A 21,910-nucleotide genomic window follows, 5' to 3' on the forward strand; every position below is an offset into this window, starting at 1 on the left:
ATAAACCTCACTACGTGTGCAACCGAGCCAACAGAAAAAAACACAATTATTTACTGAGGATAGTTAACAGAATTTATACATGCTGGGTAACAGTTCATAGTATTTATTTCATTCCTTTGTAATTTCATTATTGCTACTTCCACTTATTGGTAAATACACATATTGGCTTTCAACAACGCTCTCTCGTGTGTGTGCTGAAGGATTCATTTGACATTTTGGGCTTATACACTATCTTGTAGAGAGAAGATTTATACCGATCTAAGATCTGTAAATATGAAGCTGCAGTCATATGGCTCTGTCCAGTTTAATGTTGAATAACTTTAAAGCTCACTATTAAATTCTATATCTTGTTTACAACACAATGATAATGACCAGTTGTGGGGTCACTTATGTGGATGTTTGTTGACCAGGTGCAGTACCTGTGGACAGATCGGCCAGTCACCAGGAAAAACATATGCGTTGAATGTTAACGCCAGAGCAAAGTGACATAGTCTATCAAGCAACAATTGTTGAAAGTTACACAGTGTCATTATAATAATGAGTAAAACAAGCAAGAAAGTGATCTACGGGCTGGTGGGGAGTCAAACAAACACAGGACTTTCACCCAGGACGCAGCTGTTCTATCCTGTAATCAAAAGTCCACGTTGACTTAAGGCTTGTTTCGTAACATTGATAAACTCATTACTTGACAATACAACACATTGTTAATAACTGTTGTTTATTTTACGCCAGTTACAGTTGTTACATGTCGCTGTTATGTTATTTTAACACAAACCCTGATATGTTTTTTTTAAACCTTAACCAAGTAGTTAATATGTAGCCAATATTTTTGGCTCAAAAAAGGTCGACCTTGAACGTATCCGTGTTTTGCAGAAACACAGACAACTCCAACTGTAAGCCTTTCTCCCAAAATAACAAAGTATTTATTTAAGTATGGAGCCAGGAGTTAATTAGCTTAGTTTAACAATGACAAAGTAATACAAATAGCACTGATCGCAATGGGAGTGTCTCTGCGCATCACTCGTAGAACTGTCTTCACCACTTCGCTTTGTTAAACCTGATTGTTCATTATATAAGCAGGGGGGGAAGTTGTCTCACTCCAAAGTTAAACAAATGAAACACAATGTTTCGAACTTTAAAAACGTACATGACATGAAGAGAAGGAATATCCATTCAACAAGCACATTTCCAAAAATATTGTCTATACATAAAGCAAATGCTTTACAGTATAGTGACCTATTTTCTTTATTAAGATGTTTCCTACAGTATGCACACTTTGGTTGGTTGGTTTTGTTATGTGATAAACATATGGCAGCACTGACAAATCCACCGATCACTCTCAGTCTACACGTGCATAAAGCATCGGTGTAGTGTTCATGCTGTGCCACAAAGGGGCAGCACAGGAACGCTATCAGTGGAGTCTGTTAACACTGGGGGAACAGCGTGTGTAGAGCCAGGGAGTAATCCCTTGAACGTTTAACCTGCTGTTACATTGTTGATATTTCCTCTGGCTCGTCGCGCAAACTGTGACGTGGCGGGCGATATAAATAAGACTTTTAGATTCATTGTCAGACACTGTGACTCACCCCTGCTAGCCGTTACAGAAAGGCCTCAAACCCTTACAGAAATGTGCACACGGTCAACATGAATGTTGTGCAGGTCAGAGGGGCAGGACGGAGAGAATGGGGAGGCCGGCTGAACAATGGTGCAGGTGTGCAGCTGGGGAAAGAGGGATGGGGAAAAAGGAATGGGGGTAGCATGATTTATTCATTATGTGTGAAAGCAGGACACAGACAAAAATAAATAAAGAGAGAAACAGAGGGAAGGGAATTGTATTCTATACAGATCTATTAAAGAATTGAGCAATATTCCTACATAAAACAAGTGTGTAAAAGTGTGTTTTAAGTGATTTAAGATGATAGTGATTAAGTGCTTTGGCCTAAAACTCCCCAGGCAGGACAAGCCATTATCCAAGAGGCTATACGATGCGGCTCATATGCAGCTGAAAGGTCTGTGACCCGGCACCTGATGTTTCATACATCACTCAATACCGCGGCTGACAAACAACCCCGGGGACCACAACCGATTAAAGGCCTCCCGGCAGTCCTGTTTAGAGAAACTGCAGCAAATAACCGAGGAAAGCCACAAGGAACGGCCGTACATTTAATATTCCATTTAATATTCCATTTAATACGCCACCGCTTGCGCTGACGCTGACCACTGCGGTGAAGCGTGTGCAGACCACGTGGTGGATTCGAATATGTGTGTGTGTGTGTGTGCAGATATTTTACGGTGGGTCTTTATCGTTCCCGGCCGCGGCGGGAGGCTGAAAGCTCTTCGAGCAGACTGCCTGCTCCGCCAGCTCTACTCCAAAATCAGTAAACTGCCAGAGCTCCAGATTACAGCAGATTACCGGGCAGGGTGCTCGTACACTCTCTCTGCTCTGCGTGTGTGTGTCAAGCGCGTGGGGATGTTGACGAAGACAACGTTTCCTAGAGGAGGACAGTGAAAGATATTGAGAATCATTTGCTTCCAGATTTTTGTCCAATGTCATTGTTTTAACGTTCATCTATTATTTCACTGTAGAAATAAATGCTTTTATACCAACACCAAATAAAGTGTTCTCTCTCTCACACACACACACACACACACTCTCTCGCTCTCTCTTAGTTCATCACTCTATGGTGGCAGCAATAGAAAGATTGGACACGTGATACATTTCCCCAGCATGTGGTGGATTAATACATTAATACTAGAATAAAGAGATTACTGTCAGGCCCGGGCCATGCCCGGGCAGGATCCTACCATCTGACACCGACGGACGGGGGTGACCCGCAGAGACACAACAGAGACGGGGCAGAGAAGTGTTTTGAGTTTGTGATTAAACGTGGGCGCATCGCTCCTTGCGAGTGCGATGCGGCTGTCGGCGAGGCCAAAGTGAAATGTTCCACATGTGACACACGGACAAAGAGGTATTTCTTTACAGTGGCGTGTTGGGTCCGCTGGAGAGAGGAGAGAGAGCAGGGACAGCAGGTGGGTGGGTGAGGAGGTGGAGGGGGGGGGGGGGGGGGGGGTCTGTGTCTGCAGATGTTGCTAGTCTGGATGTTGGACTTGCACAGGAATGTTTCAGAGAGGTCTGCGGGGGGGTAAATAAGGTGGCGTTATTCGGAGATATATGTCGTCAAGGAGTCTGTAGGACAAAGGGAGGAGCGACACAGAAAGACCAAGAAGAGGATAAGAAGGAGAGAGTGGACAGCTGCTGACCATGGCTTTGGCTTGTCTCGGTCTGGGCTGCGTCCCTGAGCGATCCAAAGGTACTGTCAACTGAAGTCTGCAGCATCAGTGTGTTCCTTAAAGCTGTCATCACCTGTTTAGTTCCTGACATTATTTGTTTTCTTTTAATTAAGACAGGAATGTGACTTTAGTGACACTGTTATAAGCTAACTGTCAGGAAAAAACATTATCATTCGGTCTCTGTTACATTGGGATAAACTTAATCACAACAGTCTATGCTATGCTATTTTAGCTAATGAATCACTGTTAAGTCAGGTGAAGAAAAGTGTACACCCGAATCCCAAAGGTTTCAAAGATATCAACTATGTCAGGCCGAAGTATAGACCATTTTGTACAAGTTATCGAGAATATTTTCATTTGACGGGAGGCTACATAATTTGTCAATTAATGGATATGTTGAGAAAAGAACAGACTGAAAATTAATCTGCAACAATCTTATTTTTTAACCAACAAATTTTTCCATAACAACAAAACAAAAATGTACAGAGAATATTTCCCTGTTTTCTTCACAGGATTTGGATTTTGGACTTTTCTGATGGGCTTTTATCAGTATTTTGTGCCATTTTATTGGTCGATTATCTGCATGTTAAATATAGCTTCAATGAAAAACAACAGTGATACAGAGCATACTGTACATGAAATAAGATTGTCTCGTTAAGCGGCAAACTGCGCGTTAAATCAAAGATGTTAAGCTTTGATTGTGTGTTCTGTTATATTCCACTATGTGTGCGCAGCCAGGGGGAGTTCATGTTATTAAACGTATTCCCAAAAAGTGTTTAAAACAATTTGACCACTGTGGCTGAAACCAAATGCTGACATCAATGTAATACTACAGTTGATGAGATGAGGAGGTGCTGAGCCGTTTGCAGGCCGACTAACAGTGCACAGTTTTTCCTCTGCAGAACTGGCCAGCTAGTGTTTCTTATATAACAGCTGTCTACTATGACAAGATTCTGCAGCTACTGCCATAGGGAGTGTGCTGCCTGACCCAGATACACCCTAATACATTCTCCGCTAATGACTTACATTCACTCACATCTGGACCAGAGAGAGAGAGAGCGAGAGAGAGAGAGAGAGAGAGAGGGACACAAAATCATATAGCTGTGCCAGAAAGAGAAAGAGCAATATTAAAGCAGTGACATGTGGAGAGTCTGTGTTCTCATTGCAAATGTCATGGATGACTGTGCCTGGTGGTGTTTTTTTTTTTATAGTGTGCTGTTTTACACTACAGTGTATCCTCTGTGCATAACAAAAAGAGCCAGAGCTGAGCAACTGAACCTCACACCATTACTTTATTTTACGTTCTCTGTCTCCTTCTTCCATCTCCTCTTCTTCCCTAAATGTTTGTGGATCTCAGAAAGCATAAAAGCCCACATCAGCCAAGGCTCCCAGATAATAACTCATTCACTACTCGGGTAATACAAAATTAGACCCATTAGCCAGATGAGGCCGAAGTGGTGCCATAAAATACACTTTTACATTATGGCCAATAACTCACCAACTGTACATCCATCCATCCATCCATCCATCCATCCACTTTAAAACCTTTGCGTTGACATTGACAGTTGCCAGTTGAGATGGATCTCCTCAGACACACCACATGCATTTGGGCCCTCTCTTGACTTTGCAGTGCATATGAAGCCCCTTTGTTGCAAATAAGATCAGCTCTATGCCGTCTAATCGCTGTAGGCGGGCAGTTTCCATCCGTCTGTTGTTGAATCCATCTGTCAATCTGTCCCTCTACTAACAAGTCAAGAGCGAGCAGAGCAGCCTATACATGCTTTTATATCGAAGCCCCTTTGGGGCATCCCCAAGCACTCCCACTCCCACTGCTAGTTGGTTATGCATTGGGCTCCTGCCACGCTGAGGGAGGGACATTACCAGGTGTCCAAATCACATGCACCAGCCCCTCTTAGTGAATGACAATCAGGCTAAGAATGAGCTTCTTTTAGCATTAGCAGCACTAGGGCCAGTTTTGGGCGCCTGGCCTGGTTTGATGCTTTTCTCTTGCAAAGGCAGGCTGAGTAGCGTGACTCATTGACAGTTTGAAAGCACCTTCCTGCCCTTCTACTCGGGGTATGCCCATAGACTGTATCAAATATGGCGTAGTCTCAGTGACAACACCCATAGCTCAATTGTGCCTACATTTAAGCCTGAATATAATTTAAACTGGTTATTTGACAATTCACCCCACGTACAGTCTGCTGTAACAATGGGCATTGACAGGTAGCAAAAGTGTCTTTAGCTGTTCCAAATGATCACACTCGGAGGCGGAGAGAAAAGCCAACTATCTCAGAGGGAAGCAAGACATGGAAATAGTTCAAATATGGGGAAAACAGCGATAGTCTCTCCTGGAAAAACACTGTGTGTTGCACATGTTTGCAAACAGAAAAAGTGACGGGAATAGTTGAGCGAAGAAGTTCAAACAGGTCGATCACGGAGTGAAGTGGGCATGAATGTTGGATTTGTTTTTTGAAAGTTATATAAATGGTCGAACGCTGCCCTCCAATGTGTCTGCAGCACACTGGCGCCTTTAGACACCTCAAGTATCGGCCTTTAAACTTTGACACAGGGGCCACTGCAACATATCATAGATTCATTCATTTCCTCATCCATCCATCCCTGCGTTTCTCACCGTCTCTCCTCTCATTCATATTGTTCAGCACTTGTGTTTTGATTTGCTAAAGATGGAGACAGAGGTTTATCATTCCTAGTGTTGCCATGTAAAGCTAAACACTCATGTTGATTAGAGCTTTTCTCCTCAAACATTTTTTCATTCAAATTGCATCGAAGTTCACACGGACCTTGACCAGCATTAGCATTTCTTCGGTTAGAGCGCTTGCCTCCTGTGAATTGCTGCATTACTCTGATTTGCATTGCGTTTCTTTATCGCATGCATTTTATTCATTTTTTTACTGTACCTCCTCTCCTCCCGTCTCTTGATGCTGTTGGCATGCAAGTCCTGATGATGACACTGCAAGCTGCTGACACTGCACCTGCAGATTTCAGGATGAGGGGAAGCAGAGATGGTGGGATACAGTGAGAGGGATGATGGGTAAAAGACAGAAAGAGAGCATGGCAGACAGAGTGCGCGTTAGAGGAGTTTGTACGTGTGCTCAGCCATGTCTGGTCCTGGATGATAGCGATGGGTAACTCCCAGCATAAGCTCCGTTACAATCGATCGCACATGAGGAGGAAGAGGTGCGGGACAGCAAGAGCGAGGCGGGACAATGCAGGTAGGGAAGAGAGGTGAAACGCTACAATACGCCAAATGCAAACATTTTGATTTTGGTTTGCATTCCTGGTGGATTCTCTTCTCCAGCAGTTTGTTGTTCATCTTTTGCTGAGTCTCTTTAGGGATCCGCGAGTTGCCGCCAGAGGGAAGTTTGTCGAGGTACTGGACCAAGTGGTCAAGAGGGAAACTCTGATTCTATTTACATGTTTAGTGAAGTTGTTGCTGCGGCAATGGACTGTGAAGCTTGATGTCACAGTACTTTGCTGATGTTTTGTTAGCGATTTATTCTTCTCTGCTCAATGTCACTACACTTGGATGTTTGAGCCTCACCGTGCAGGATGTGCAGAGTTTGCCACTAGAAGGCTGTTTTCACATGAATGTTCCTGAAGGGGGAACATTTCACCGTGCTCACCTTAAATCTGAATAGAAGTCAGCTACATACAGGCGGGATTTTGTAACTTCACAACTATCTTGGAGCCAACTGTGTTGCAGTATGTGACTTAAGTAAGTGCGATGTGGAAACATGAGACCCACAGCAAATATATTGAGAATGGATCTTCCTTTGAAGTATATTAACAACATTTGCATCTTCATATATGCTGGATTTCTCTATGCAGCAGGAGTAGATTAAGGTGACCTTATTATTGTGGAAAAAACATATTTGACACAAATTATGATTCAAAGCAGAGGTTTTCTCAAACATGTCTAGAATAGATCTTTAAGTAAAAAAAAAATCTTCCTTGTGAACATCTTTTCTTTTTTTGATACACAACAAAGTAAGAGGGAACATTTAGCTGAGTAATGCAGTTTTAGCACTACAGCTTTACTGTAATGATGAGGAGACGCCTTCATAGCAGCAGCAAGAGAGCAAGAGTATAAGAGAGGAAGAGAAGGAAGGGACGGTGAGAAGAAAGATGAGGGGAACAAGTGGGCTGGCAGGCAGAAAAGCTACAGTAACAAATCCACTAATTCAACTGTGTCACAACAACTAGGTCAGCACCTTCTGCAGAGAAACACCTTTGGTTACAATATTCTGCTTCTCTGGCCCTCTTTGTTTGACTCTATCCATGGTAACTACCACTCACAACCAGGTATTGAGGCAGGTTTTCTGCAGATCTTGCAGATCCGTCAGTTTAATGAGCACCAGCTCTATGCAACTAAGGATATCCTGGAATTGCATTAAGCGTCCCAGAATTTCACCTTTACAGTGAGCAAACCTAAAAAATGCCCAAAGTGACAAAGGCTATAATCTCAAAAATATTTCAATTTGCCTTTCAATTTCTGTGACTGTTATTCCTCTACTACAATGCAAACAACTTCATTTGAAACGTGTGTTTGTGCAGCTGCGGAGTCTTTGGAGTCTTTTAGTTGCATTATATAAACATCGTCTTCATGATCATTGAAAACACAAAGTGTGATGTGCATAACAAGATGAATACTTTGTCTGGATGTGACCGTCTTTGGGGCAGAATGCTGCGTAATTGTTTATCTAGTGTGAACAAGCTAGTCTCCTGTGCTTCTCTAACCTTGTAGTTTAAATCGGCCAGATGCTGCTGATGTGAGCTCGCTGATTTAATTGCAGGCAAATACGAGCCTTGATGAGCAATGAAGGGTTGCCTGGCTACTGATGTACAGTGTGGCTTTCAAGGGCACAGTCGCATTTTGAATTCAGAGTTAAAAGAGGGGAAATAGATTTCATAATAAAAGCTAAAGGGGCTCTGAGAGCAGATAAGAGAGATGGATAATCACAGTCCTTCTCTCTTGCTCTCCTCATCTGTAAATCAACCGTTTTCATCTTTGTAAGGAAAGTGAGAGATTCTCAGGTCTACATCATTCACGATAGTAGGGTTTGTCGTGTTTTCTGATAAATATATTGTGTGGTGGCAATAAACATAGAGGACTGTGAGCAATGTGCGGTGGTGTGCTGGTGTATGCAGCGTTGCAGTGGTGAGGCGTGTTTAGCTGCCACCTGCTGGCGTGCCTCAGCCTAGTCTCATGTTTAAATGTACAATGTCGAAAGAGTATTGTTATGTGCCTCACATCAGACTTTTTGAAGACTTTTTTGTGTATCAACTTATAACGTCATTGTCCTTATTTTTCTCTGTTTAGCGTATTGTGTTGTCTGGCTTTAGTGTGAGGCCTCTCTGGCTGTAGCTGGTAAATTGTAAAGCCTGGCCTGGATCTCAGTTCATTGCAGTTTTCTTTACGATGCTGGTGGAACAGACATGATGATGAAAGACATGACAATGTCCTGTTTTAACAACCATGTCTTAAAACAACGATGACATTTTGGATATTTTCTTTCTGGAACTACTAGAATAATATTTCAAGAATTGGGTTAAGATTGAGACATAAACAAGGCTGGATTACCAACATGGTAACTGCAACCCAAGACACCCAGCAGCACCAGAAACCTCAAATTAAAAATGTATCAATGGTTTGTGACATACAAAAGGTTAATTTAATGAATTGTTTTGTTTGAGAATGCGCACCACTCCCCTGTCATGTAGATTGGTCCTATGTTAAAATGTAGTTCTAAGACCTTTGATCGAAGGTAATAATGTTCTATAAATATATGTGTTTAATCAAACTAAATTGGCATTTAGCCTACCTGGAAACCGTAGACGGATAATTAGAAATGGACGTAGAAACTGTGACGTCAGTTTTAAATCCTCATAGTTGGCATTTTGGCCGTCGCCATCTTGGTTTTTGCAACCACATGTGACACAACAAGGTGGAGCTAAATACAACCGAAAGCTGAACAAGACATGTTTAGGTCACCACACTGTGAAAGGGTTAAAGTTCTAAGACAAAAACACAGACAACTCCCACACCGGACAACACTGTGGTAGCGACCTGTCAATGACAATGTAGCCACATCCTAAAACATACCCTGCTTTACCTTACCTTACTCTACATTGGACCATAATTCACTAAATGAACATTAAGGAAGAATGGGGGCTTCAGCTCTGGACCTCAGCTCATTATTTGCCCCTTGGCCTGCTGGGTCGTCGTACGGCCATGGGTCTATGAGGTTAAAAGATATTCTTCAGTTCTTATGTTCTTTTGATTGGCTAGAATCACACAAAAGTTAAAAAAACTGCATAAAAAACGGAACACAGAACCAACTTTGTTTGTGTGCAGACCAGTTGTGATTTTTTTTTAATTATTTATCTCAGAGTCATAGAGATTCCTTTGAACATCCTCTGTCTCTCTCTCCTCTCTCATATTAGCTGTTTCAAACCTGGATATAGAGAGCAAACTGTCGCTTCACTATCAGGCTCCATGGCACCAGCAACACAATGTGTTCCATCCTTGTACCCGACCACCATGTCTGGAGGAGCTGCACAGAAGCGCTCAGCTCAGTCTCAGAGCCCTGCACCGAGGTGAGAGAGAGAGGCTGATTTGGTCAGCTGCATTTTGTTGTGTAAAACGGATTACACGTTTTGATGTGTGTGTGTGTGTGTGTGTGTGTGTGTGTGTGTGTGTGTGTGTGTGTGTGTGTGTGTGTGTGTGTGTGTGTGTGTGTGTGTGTGTGTGTGTGTGTGTTTGGGGTTCAAAGACGAACAACAGCACCACCGCTCCACGAGTCGGGAGAGAAACAAGGTGACCATCTCTATCTCAGTGGCTCCCCCTATGCCCACCTTTCCCTCGCCACACAGCATCCGCCGGCAACAGAGGAGTCGCCTGGCACGAGCGGTAAGGATGGCGCATCTCACAATCAACCAAGCGGTGGGGGGGGGTTGCTTTAAATGGCAGCTTCCATATTAAGAGATTTGTTATAAAACAATATGCCAATGGGACAATAAATTCAGGATTATGTGTACAAGATGAGTCTCACTACAGTTGTAAAAATCTCAACCATTGAACAACTGGACAGTTTTCTCTTGTACATGTTGAGTAAGGTATGGGAAAGGAAGACATTAATTAAGTAGAACATCAAAGAAACACAGTGTTCTTATTCATATTTTTGTGCTTATTGTGATTGTTATTGAATATATGTTCTAACAAACTGACATAATATCTCATTCTGATGTTGCCATGCAGCAAGAGAGAGCAGAGAGGGAGCGAGAGGTAGACCATCAGCCCAGAAAGGTAAAACACAAAGTTGTCTGTGTGTTCATGTCTGTGTCTAACATGTTGACGCCTGCTGTAAGATTTGTGTTATATGCACCGGTGCTGTGTGTACAGTCACTGCCTGTCTGTCTGAGGTTTCATGTAACATTACTACAGCACTACATTTGATTTCTCTTTTATTATGGGGTTGTTTAGGCATTCTTTTATCACGCTAACTTTACATTCCTTTCTTAAAGGAGAGAGCCGTGAGAGAAACAGAGATCCAGATCATACAGAGAAAAGTAAGAACATTCACTGACACATCTGTAATTTCATTAGTGAAGGACTTTACTTGCACACTCAGCAATAATTGTTTGTTTGTTTGTATGTATGTGTGTGTGTGTGTGTGTGTGTGTGTGTGTGTGTGTGTGTGTGTGTGTGTGTGTGTGTGTGTGTGTGTGTGTGTTTTCCTGCTGCCACAGGAGAGGCCAGGGAGAGAGGCAGATACAAAAACGATCCAAAGAAAGGTAAGAATGATGCTTGAATGGCGAACTATCAACTGTAACAGACTTTTTGTAGTTCGTAGTTATTGAAAGACAAGGTGAACATGATTTTAACAGAATGGATTTTTTAAGACTGTTGGAGAGAGGAAACTGGAACATTTTTAAAATGTATACATTGTCTGTCTCATTCATCCTTCACCTTTTAACTTTCTTTTAATGTCTTTATTTGAAATGATTTAATCTTTTGGATTACTCATGTCATGTTGCCTGTTTTTTGTTTTTCTTTTGTCTTTTCTTTATTTTGTGCTAATAGTTTGAGTGCTTTTACTCACTTCACCCTATTGAAGGTTGCATCTTCATTCCATGGAATAGAAAGGTATCAAGCATTTGTGCTATTATAACTTTCTGTTTACCCTCTAATCAAATCAATTCAAAAACATAACTTCAGATGCTAGAGAAATTGTAAATAGTGTCTACTTCACGCTACACATCAACATTATAAATAATTCCCTTTAGTCTGTCCAACTAAGTAACTGACATGTATTAAAGCTGTAGAACTGTATCAGCACCAACCATGTATATAATGTGGCTGCCGTTTGTTTGCTCCCTCCAGAGTGTCTCGACAGGGGAAGGCGAATGTGGCGAGGTCTTGGGAGGCCACAGAGCCAAGGCCTCAGCCCCCATTGCCCCCTCGACCCAGGACAAACAGACAAACTGGTCCAAGGAAAACCTCCCACCATCAAATCAGAAGTCGACTGGCGATTCTCACTCCATCTCCTCCTACATTATCCCCATCAACGTCACAGGTAAGACAAATAAGAACAATAGGGAAAGTAAGAAAGAGCAAGGTTGGCCCTAGTGAGGATCAATCAGGCAATTTGTTATTGTGAGACAACAGTGCTAACAAGTGAACAAACAGCAACTGTCCCCAAATCAGGAATCAAACCCAGACTGCCTGCATGAAAACCAGGAATCTAATTGAATATATTAAACTTTAGCTTTTCATATGGCTTATGGCTTCTGTGTTGTTATTGCAGGAGTTGGGTTTGACAGGGAAGCAAGTGCTCGTTGCTCTCTAGTCCATTCCCAGTCGGTTCTTCAGAGGAGAAGGAAGCTGAGGAGGAGGAAGACTATCACAGGAATACCCAAAAGAGTACAACAGGACATGGGTATGTTATAGAGCACACCTGGAAAATTTAGGGTTATTATACTGTATGGATCTTAATCTTTTAGGTTTGGCAAATTGCTATTGGTTTTATCAATATTATTAATATTTTTCCAATTTAATTGCTGAAATCTGGGAATGAGGTGACCTTGCTAATACAGCCATGGGTTCACGAGGGCAAGCTAAATGAGCAGCAACAATCACATGCAAACAAAAATACTAGGCAGTCCATTAAAACTGTTACCCAACTTTACTAGCTACTTCCTGGTTTAGCTATGACCTGTTTACCTGTGGTTGCACATGCATGCAGTTTCATAATACAATGGACGATTGTCATATACATTTCAGATGCTTCCACCCTTGTTTTTGCATCCAAATAATATGGTTTTAGGAAAATTGCTTAGTTGTGGATTCATTCACAATCTGATCATGAATAAGGGAGGTCTCAGCAACATAGCTGTGTTAAATGTTACCCTTACCCTTTAGGACTGAAACTCCACATGCTTTGTCTCTTTGATTTCAGATTCAGATGAATCACCCGTAGCAAGAGAGCGCACAGTGATTGTCCATGCCAACCCGCACCAACTCTCTCTCTGTCAGGAAGACCTCTTAATCAGTGGTCGTCTCCATCACACTCGTGACTCTGGCTGCCAAACAGATGATTTCCTTATAGCATGTAAGTTTCTAAGAATGGACAACTATATTTGGTCTTTTAATCTGGCTCCCATATTTGCACTATGGACTAGTACCTAGTAAACAGTCCACGACTTTATCCCTGATTTCCCACTCACCGACAGTGGCTCAGCGCTCGTAAATCGCGCTTAAGGGAACTGTTCGAAGACACGTGCCAAAAGCCTAGCTTCTGCATCGCAGATACATTTCAGATATCTAGCATGCTAAATATCTTGACCTGTCGCAGAGTCTATTAGAAAGTTACAGCCAGTGACAGCGTGAGACACTGGTTGAGGGGAAACCTGGCGGAGGGGGTTGCCTGTAACATTTGGAACTTTTCTTTATATATATACATATATACACACACTAACATTAAGGCCATTCACATGATATAAGACAATATTTATTTGTATTCATATTGTAAATATATTTTTTACAATTCAAATGAGGAAAACGGCTGGACATAGAAAGGTTTTAAAAGACATTTTAGTTATAATTACAAGTAAATAATGTTATAAAGATTTTTCCAGAGACATCCTAAAGTTGGACCCACAAAGACCCCTTGTAATTACACTACTTGCATATTCAAACTACATCCATCAATCTGGAATTAATTTTACTTATGTATAGTAACTTAGTATATGGTCCACATCCAAGACATTGAGAAATATGTCCCTCTATCTCGCTCTTTTGTCTTCCCCTCTATAGGTACAGCTGCTCCCTCCAGAAGGCGCATCAGAGCCCAACGTGGCCATCAGGGAATCCCTGCCTCCCTCTCCCATTCAACAGGCAACATTTCTTCCCTGGGTGACCAGTTAGATTCCACATACACCAGTGCTGCAGCCCACTGTGGACGTTTGCGCTCTCGAAGCCTTCCTCGAGAGGGTGGACGTCTGATGGACAGTGATGAGGACGACGATGACAATTATGATGATGACGACGAAGATGAGGACTTGTCTCCATATGAAGCAGAGGACTTTATTCCACCTGGACCAAGTCCAAGAATGAAGATGATGATGATGAAGGATGAAGAAGAGAGCACAGATGACCAGGCAGCTCCTGAGCCACTGCAACTTGGAAGTCTAAAGAGGTTGCAGCGGTCTGGAGAGAGAGACAGAGGGGGTGGAGGAGGGAGCCCAGAGCACAGCTGGATGGAGAGGGGCCGTTCTCGCTTGCCCCGCAAGGCTGATATGGGCAGCTGTGAGATCTCATCAAGTTCAGATACTTTCAGCAGCCCTATTCACTCTGTGTCTACAACAGGAGTCCTAGGCAGCCATGTGGACCACAAGGAGGACCACCAGTCGTCAAGCGGGAACTGGAGTGGTTCCAGCTCCACCTGCCCCTCACAGACATCTGAAACCATCCCCCCGCCTTCTTCTCCACCACTAACAGGCTCATCCCACTGCGACTCAGAGCTATCGCTCAACACTGTGCCCAATGCCATTGATGAGGGATTCTCCCTGGATCCCTCATACCACTCAGACCTCAGACCCCAGGGCCAGGGCCACAGGTCAAGCTCGTTCACATCTTCAGCCACAGACCAACTGGACGATGCAGGGGTCAGTACAGCTAGTGAGGGGGAGTGGACATACCCTCCAGACCAAGACCAGACTGATCCGGACCAAGACCCTGACCAAACCCAAAATCTGAGCCGGAGCCATGGGTTAGCGCAAGAGTACAGCTCCAAGCAAGGCCTACAAGACCAAATCTGTTTTCGTGACAAGACCAGCAACACTGAAAAAGAGTCCGTCTCTCATTACCCATCTGATACGGAGGGTTTCTACTCCTCTTCTGTGCATTTTGGGGAGTGTAGTCAGAGTTACAGAGGATACATGTATAACTATGCAGACCCAGGACCTGACTGTGGCCAATCCAACACTGTGGCAGCACCACGATCCAATGGAGTTTATCCCCAGCCCTTAGCTGTCTTCAGAGCTGGTACTATGACTCTGGGGAGGACCTGTCGTCCACTGAGGAAACCAAAAGTCAAACCTCCACCACCTAAACGAACCTCCTCGTTGAAGGACACCTGTAGTGGTATTGATGTTGGAACGGACACACAGGCAGATCAGGATCAACCAAAGATGGTTAGTGAACAAGACCTTACCTTGTCTTCCACAGATATGAAGCTGGAACTGGAGTTAGAGCTTGGAGGTGCTCCAGAACCATTACAGACATCTTGTCTAGTGGCAGAGCCTTTGGGAACTTGGGGAAGGGGACTGGGTGAAACCGTGGACATAGTAGAGCCCATGTCCTTCAGCTCTGCAGATACACACTCATTTAAGGATGAAGGTGCTGTGCAATCCGACTATGCAGACCTGTGGCTTCACAACACTGAGCTAAAATCCAACAATGGTGAGTACACATCCATGTCCAACTCAAGCACAGCCACAGGCACTACTGTCATGGAGTGTGTCAAGTCACCAGACAGCTCGTCCTCCTCCACAGAAACCCAAACCCAGGCACTAGCTCAGGCTTCAGAGACCAGGGCAACTAGTCCTCCTCTTCCACCTGGAGAGTTCAAACTTGGGTCACCTGAGAAGCTGGCTGGCCTGGCCTCCCCATCAAGTGGCTACTCCAGCCAATCAGAGACTCCAACGTCAACTTTGCCCTCATCCTCTGCAGCGTTCTTCCCAGGGCCACTGTCGCCCTCAACTGGCAAGAGAAAGCCCAAAGTGCCCGAGAGGAAGTCTTCTCTCTCTTCCCTGCAGCACTTTCCCAGAGATGGAGCTTGCATTTCCTCTGGCTATAAGAGAGACCCAGACTTCCCACCTCCTCCTTCTCAACTTGATCTCAATGTTCTTCATGGTGGTTATGTCAGACACACGCTATCCCACCGAACGTATCACATGCACACGCTCCACCACAGCAAACACAGAGTTGGAAATGTTTTAGCAACTGGAACAAAACTGTTGGTCCCTGAGTCATCAAATACCAACCCACCGCCAAGTTCAAACTCTGCTCTGACAATTCCCAGCCCCAATCTATTGGTAATAACTCCATCTGCTCTTCGTTCAGTCCGTCTCCATCCTATTAGCAGATCTACAGATAGTGCTACCACAGCAGACCAGGAAACTGCAAGCGGAACAGAGACCGCAACAAGACCCAAATGTCCTCCTAGTGGTTCTACATTGGCTCCGCCACCTATCAACACAAGGCCTCTCCCTCCTCGCAGACCACCTCCCAGACCCCCAGCACATGACCACACACCCTCCCCTGAACATTTGCAACCACCTCCCCCTGGCCGCCATCCTGATGGGCCTCCATCCTATGAAAGCCTGCTACTCAGACAGGACCGCTATGGACCTGGAACCTTCTGGGCTATGACGGCCTTCAGAACCCGGATGGACCCATCATCAGAACTCTCTGAGGACAGCTCACCCCTGCATCGACCCATGCCACGTGCCCCCCACCCTTCGCCTGTGGATCTACACACACATATCCACTCGCACACAGACTTCAGAGGGCTCACACACTCAGCTCATGCACACCCTGAGTTTAGGGTTTTGGGGGAGCGCTCGTTCTCCCAGGATGATGATGATGATGATGATGAAGACGAGGAGGAGGAAGAGGAAGAGCAGGTGAAAGAGCCACAGAGGGCTGCGTGTTCCAGAGAAGGCATACGATCGAACCACCCTCCGCCCCCAGCGTATGAATTTGCTGGGATATCCCACTCAGACTCAGGGCCCTGGGCTTGTCCAGTCAAAGTGCCTGGTACCACAATGGAGGCATCGCATCCTTACCTAATCAGCGATGCAAGGAGAGGAGGATATGAAGAGCAGGAAGAGGAGGAGGAAGTGTTATCAGGTGCTACCAGAAGTGCCCATCAGCAGCAGCCACAAGAAAGCAAAGATGACTCCACCACTCCTGACACTGAGGATTACTTCAGTAAAGGTAAGCTAAATTATTTTAAGTAAAAGTTGAAGTAGTACTCTTTAGTAGAGATTAAAGTAGTTTTAAAGACTCCTACTTATGGGCGGGGCCTGTGGGGGGGGGGGGGGGGGGGTAACCTCTGATTACCGGGAAATAGATATTTATTTATATAAACTTCATGACATAGATAAGTCCTAGTCAACTTGTCTCTAGCTATGTCAGCATTAGCCTTGCAATGTTGAGGGCTGGTTAAAAACAGATGGTGTATTGAGCAATTTTTAACCAATGTAATGCCATTTTTTATAAATTTGGTGAGAAATGTAAATTTTACCTCCAGCATTGATGCGTCTCATAACATTACAGTCATATTTAGTTTACAGCTCATACAAAGTATGTTTAAGTGTGGAGTTACTCTTTTATCTTGTAGTAGCCTGTAATCATAAACAGAGAGAAGGCTTTAAGGATGGTTATCTCACCAATTGTATACTAGGGTTGGGTAATAGGCAATCACCGGTTGTTGGGCTGACGGTGGCTGGTTGGCAAATGTTAACGTATGGTCCAACCCTATTGTATAATAAATGATCAAACAACCAGATGACATGTGATAGGGATGTCTTGTGCTACAGATTCCACGCCCAGTGATAATTCACTCTCCCCTCTGATGGATGACACCAAAGTGGATGATGACATCATTATCACATCACCCAACAAGACCCGTACAACGGAGGACCTGTTTGCCATGATACACAGGTGCTGGAAATGTTGCATTGGTAGTCAATGTATTTGACTCTGTCTACAATGTCTGTGTACTGCATCTATTTGTCCGATTTTAGTTGTGATCCAGCTACTTCAAGGTATTTTGTTATGTGATTATGTTATCCCTGTATCTATTCATCCACTGTCTAAATCTTAGGACTGTCCTGTTATTTCTTCATTCAGATCAAAGAGAAAGGTCCTGGGCCGTAAAGATTCAGGAGACTTAAACGCAAAGTCTCGTCTCTGCTCTGCAGCACCAGTGACTCCTGTCGCCACCGTCATTATCCCGCCAGCCCCACCTCTCAACATCCCAGCCACCACAGCCACTGCTGCCGCAACACAACGAGCCCCTGTGCCAATCTACCGCAGCGCCAAGAAATCCAGCACGTCTAATGAGGAGTTTAAACTTCTGTTGCTGAAGAAAGGTAGCAGGTCTGATTCCAGCTACCGAATGTCAGCCACAGAGATTCTGAAGAGCCCCATTACCCCTAAAACCCCTGGGGACCCCCTTCAGGAAGGGGCCATTAGACAGGCTGAGGAGCTACCCTTTACACTCCAAGAGCCCCACATTTCTGGCTTTGACCCAATCCAGATTCCAGGCCTTTTTCCCAGAGCCAACTCTGAGAGTTTCACCCCCAAAACCCTGCCTATGTCAGCTGCATCTCGACAGGGGCGTTCTCGGATCCCCCCTGTAGCCAACAGCAGTCGCTATAGTACACGCAGCCGCCTCTACACGGCCCCCATGCAAGCCATTTCCGAAGGGGAGACGGAGAACTCAGATGGGAGCCCCCATGATGATAGATCATCCTAAAACCACCCGATGAGAGATGTCCTCTATTCTCCGCTGTGTCCTACTTTTGAAATGGCCCCGTCTACTTTTCTTATCTTGGACAGGTGTGTCATCATGGCCAATAGTGTAGTTCTTCCGACACACAAAATCTGACTGTTGCTAAAATGCACCCAGTTTTGGATCTGGTGTTCTATTTAAGGGGGTCGGACAGAGTGTTACAGAATCATAAAGGGATGATAATGAACATTTTGAGGATATACCTTAATACTGTATTATCAAATGAATATCTCCCGCATAGTTAAAAGAGCCAGACTTGAGACCTATGTTGATTGAACTGTTTAAACAAAATGTAGAAGAAGAAAAAAAATCTGTCCCAAATATTTGGTAAATTATAAGAAAAGATTTCTATTGGAGTATGGACAACGTGCGTGTGCATGAACGAGCACATGCAACATCCACTGATATTTCTAATTATTGTGTTTTGACTGGTGTGGGTGCGAGTGTGTCGCTGAGGAACTGCTTTCTTTTTAAAATGAAAAATTATTGTGAAATGTAATATTCTTGTGGTGCCCAAAGCATTGGCCAGACTTCCCAGAGTCCAACCTCAATATTCCTGCCAACAAGCAAGGGTTGTTTCCTTGTGGAAGTTACTAACAACACAGCACCAACCTATCTATAATATTTCCATCTGCAGACCTGGCATAGAGTATATCACACAGAGCCAATCATATATTTCTCCACATTAATTATATCCAAAAAGATAACATGATGCATGTATTTTTGTAAAACTGCGCCTCAGAACATGATGATAAAGTTTCACCATGTTGCATGACCCTATATGGAAACATCCCCCGGATCCTGGTTTCTGTCGACATTTCTGTGTTTTCTTTGTATTATAAGAATAATGAATCTTTCACTGTGAAAGGTTTTAGTGACATTTGTATTCCATTGCCAGTGATCTAGATTGATTTGTCTTGGATTTGAGTGTCTAACAAGAAGGAGCAAGGGCTTGGTCAGATAGATACAGGCTCATTTTGGACAATCGCACAGTGGCCTTTCTCTACTAGAGGTGGTTGTGAAGAGGGCATTTATAAGTCCCTGCACATATACATGGACACGCGCCATGTTCCACCATGATTCAATCACATACTTACCAATCCAACCTTGAAATCTAGTATGTTTAGACTGATTAAAGCTTTTCCAGCTGCTGGCCAGTCTTGCTGTGCTGACTTGAAGGGGGAAAGGTGCATTTCAAAGCAGTTTCAAAGACACCATTGAGTGCAGACGGTGAAAATGCTTTAGATGGTCCTCAATCGGTTTGACTAGAGGTGAATTTGGAAAGCTTTCCAAGAACCCACCTCGCTTTTGCACTTCATGACTCTTCAAGAATATTCCTTGAAAAGAAAATATATCTTATAAATTAAAAATTGCATATGTATATTTGTACTGAATATAAAAAAAAGTCATATCTATATGAAACAACAAGCCCAAATTTTATAGGGAAACAACCTGAGTGTAGCATAGAAGAATAGGTCTCACTGACAACATCACACATGAATCTCAACATTCTACACTGTTCTCCTCTCCTTGTTGCCTCTCCTTCATTTGCACTGACCCAGTAGCATTAGACAGGTGAAAAAGCTCAACCCAGTGGCTGGTGTACACCATTTTGTCTTACCCTCCGAGTTTCATACCACAAAATCTGAAGGAGAGGAGACGAGAGGAGGAAAGGACTACACACCACCAACACTTCAAAGCCAGCAATGCATCCATTGCTGCTGCCTTTTCTATCCAACACCTGGGTTAGAGTATAAAATCTTTCTCATCCTTCCAATACATGTATCACATTATGAACATCCAGTGTGTTACGGAAGCAAACTGTCATCAGTGGAAAGTTTGAGCGCTCACCTTCCTATCACAGCAAACACAACACATATACTTCTTACATTCAGAGGCCGTACTTCAGTAGAAACCATTCACTGTATTCTGTGAATACCTCAGCAAGCATATTACTGTTTTATTGTAAATGCTACAGATAGAGAGAGAGATAGATAGATAGATAGATAGAGAGATAGATAGATAGATAGATAGATAGCAAAACCACAACTGTTTGATACTCAGCGAATCTGAATTGCAGAACTGACACTGTGTAAGATGGAGAGGGTAAAAAGCTGTGAAATGATTATCAGAATTTTACATTCATCATACCCGTACTGCTGAAGCGCACTTGTTCCTGTTCATTGTTTTATTTGTTGTGTTTTCTATCGCATGCAATAAGTGAAGAAAAAAAAAAGAAGAAGAAGAAGAAGAAGAAAAGAAAAGGACACCACCATATCATTATTTTTATCTGAGGGATGTCTCCATACCACGAGAAAAGATTTTGTATTTTCCGTTGAAATGTTCAAGTTCAATAGTGTGTTCTATAGATGTACAAACTGTCTGGCTAATTCTGTTCTGTATAGTCGTGATCACAAACAGGGGTTTATCTTGTACTGTATATCTACTCACTGGACAATCATACGTATAAGAGACTGTAAAGAAAATAATGATACAGAATCTGTCGGGATGGAGAATCCGAACACTTGGTGCTGGGTCCTAGTCTTGCTGTTGGAAGTTGGGAGTGAGAGAAATATCTTCCAGGAGAAACTGCTGATTCAGTTATAAGGTGCATCTGGACAAACCGCTTTAGATACGAAATGTACAAATAAAAAAGATGGAAATGGAAAAAAAACTATCCATTCATCCACCCAAAAGCTAGTTTGATCGGATCAGAAAGTCATTGTCTTTACTTTTGACTCATAGCTGAATTTTTGATTGCCACAAAACATGTTATAATAAACGAAACCAGTAAGGCCGATACAGTATTTTATGACAAATGCAATGTGGCTATGAAATGCTATTCAAAAGCTTGAAAACAAAAGTACTCCGAAGTATTTTGTCAATTTGTTTAGTGTGATTTTTCCGTACTGTACCCGGCACTGATGCTATAGAGGTATTTTAAGACTGTTTCCTATATTTGTAAAATCAGTGGAGCGATGATTTACTGACACAATTTGATTAGAAAGACAAACTAAGAGGTTGCCATGCAGACTCCCGTTACCATTCATTTAGCCATCTCAAACCTCAGTCCTCAATAGCTTGGGAACAAAACAAGAATCCATAACTTGTATCGATTCTTGGTCCCAACTTGTTTTCAAATGTCTGCACGCAATTTTGCCCTAAAGAGAAGTGTGACAACAACCACTGGGTATTTTTTCTCAAAAGTGTACAGTATGGAATAACACTAAACAGACTTTAAAATATGTGACAGAGAACTGAAAAAAATGATATAGTGTAACTATCTATTTAAAAGAGGCTCCATGTTTAAAACTAGCTAGGACTTAACAGATTTGAATCACTTTTGTATTTTTGTATAAACCTGTAAATAACTTTTTGAAGAAAAAAAATGTTTCAAATTCTTTCTTTTGTAAAATAAATCAATAAAATAATAAAAAGAAAAAAGTTTTTTTTTTTTTTTTTTCAAAGTTTACATGATTATTTCCAAGCCTTTGTATATTTTGGAGCTG

General features: G+C 43.1%; 1 protein-coding gene across 1 annotated transcript in view; it reads left to right on the plus strand.

The window, feature by feature from the left end:
- Positions 1–18,365, plus strand: part of nhsb (Nance-Horan syndrome b (congenital cataracts and dental anomalies)) — a gene marked incomplete at both ends in the record, with an annotated part of 47,840 nt that extends 29,475 nt beyond the window's left edge. Inside the window, 12 exons of the mRNA XM_079163094.1 lie at positions 9,763–9,915; positions 10,092–10,228; positions 10,577–10,624; positions 10,843–10,887; positions 11,068–11,112; positions 11,402–11,464; positions 11,702–11,894; positions 12,126–12,257; positions 12,777–12,929; positions 13,634–16,819; positions 17,425–17,548; positions 17,738–18,365. Coding sequence (XP_079019220.1) covers positions 9,763–9,915; positions 10,092–10,228; positions 10,577–10,624; positions 10,843–10,887; positions 11,068–11,112; positions 11,402–11,464; positions 11,702–11,894; positions 12,126–12,257; positions 12,777–12,929; positions 13,634–16,819; positions 17,425–17,548; positions 17,738–18,365 — 4,907 coding nt within the window. The remainder of the gene's footprint in view (positions 1–9,762; positions 9,916–10,091; positions 10,229–10,576; positions 10,625–10,842; positions 10,888–11,067; positions 11,113–11,401; positions 11,465–11,701; positions 11,895–12,125; positions 12,258–12,776; positions 12,930–13,633; positions 16,820–17,424; positions 17,549–17,737) is intronic.
- Between the last annotated feature and the right edge of the window lie 3,545 nt (positions 18,366–21,910).

This window comes from Pholis gunnellus (genome assembly GCF_910591455.1).
Source record: "Pholis gunnellus genome assembly, chromosome: 1".
NCBI classification, from domain to species: Eukaryota; Metazoa; Chordata; class Actinopteri; order Perciformes; family Pholidae; genus Pholis; species Pholis gunnellus.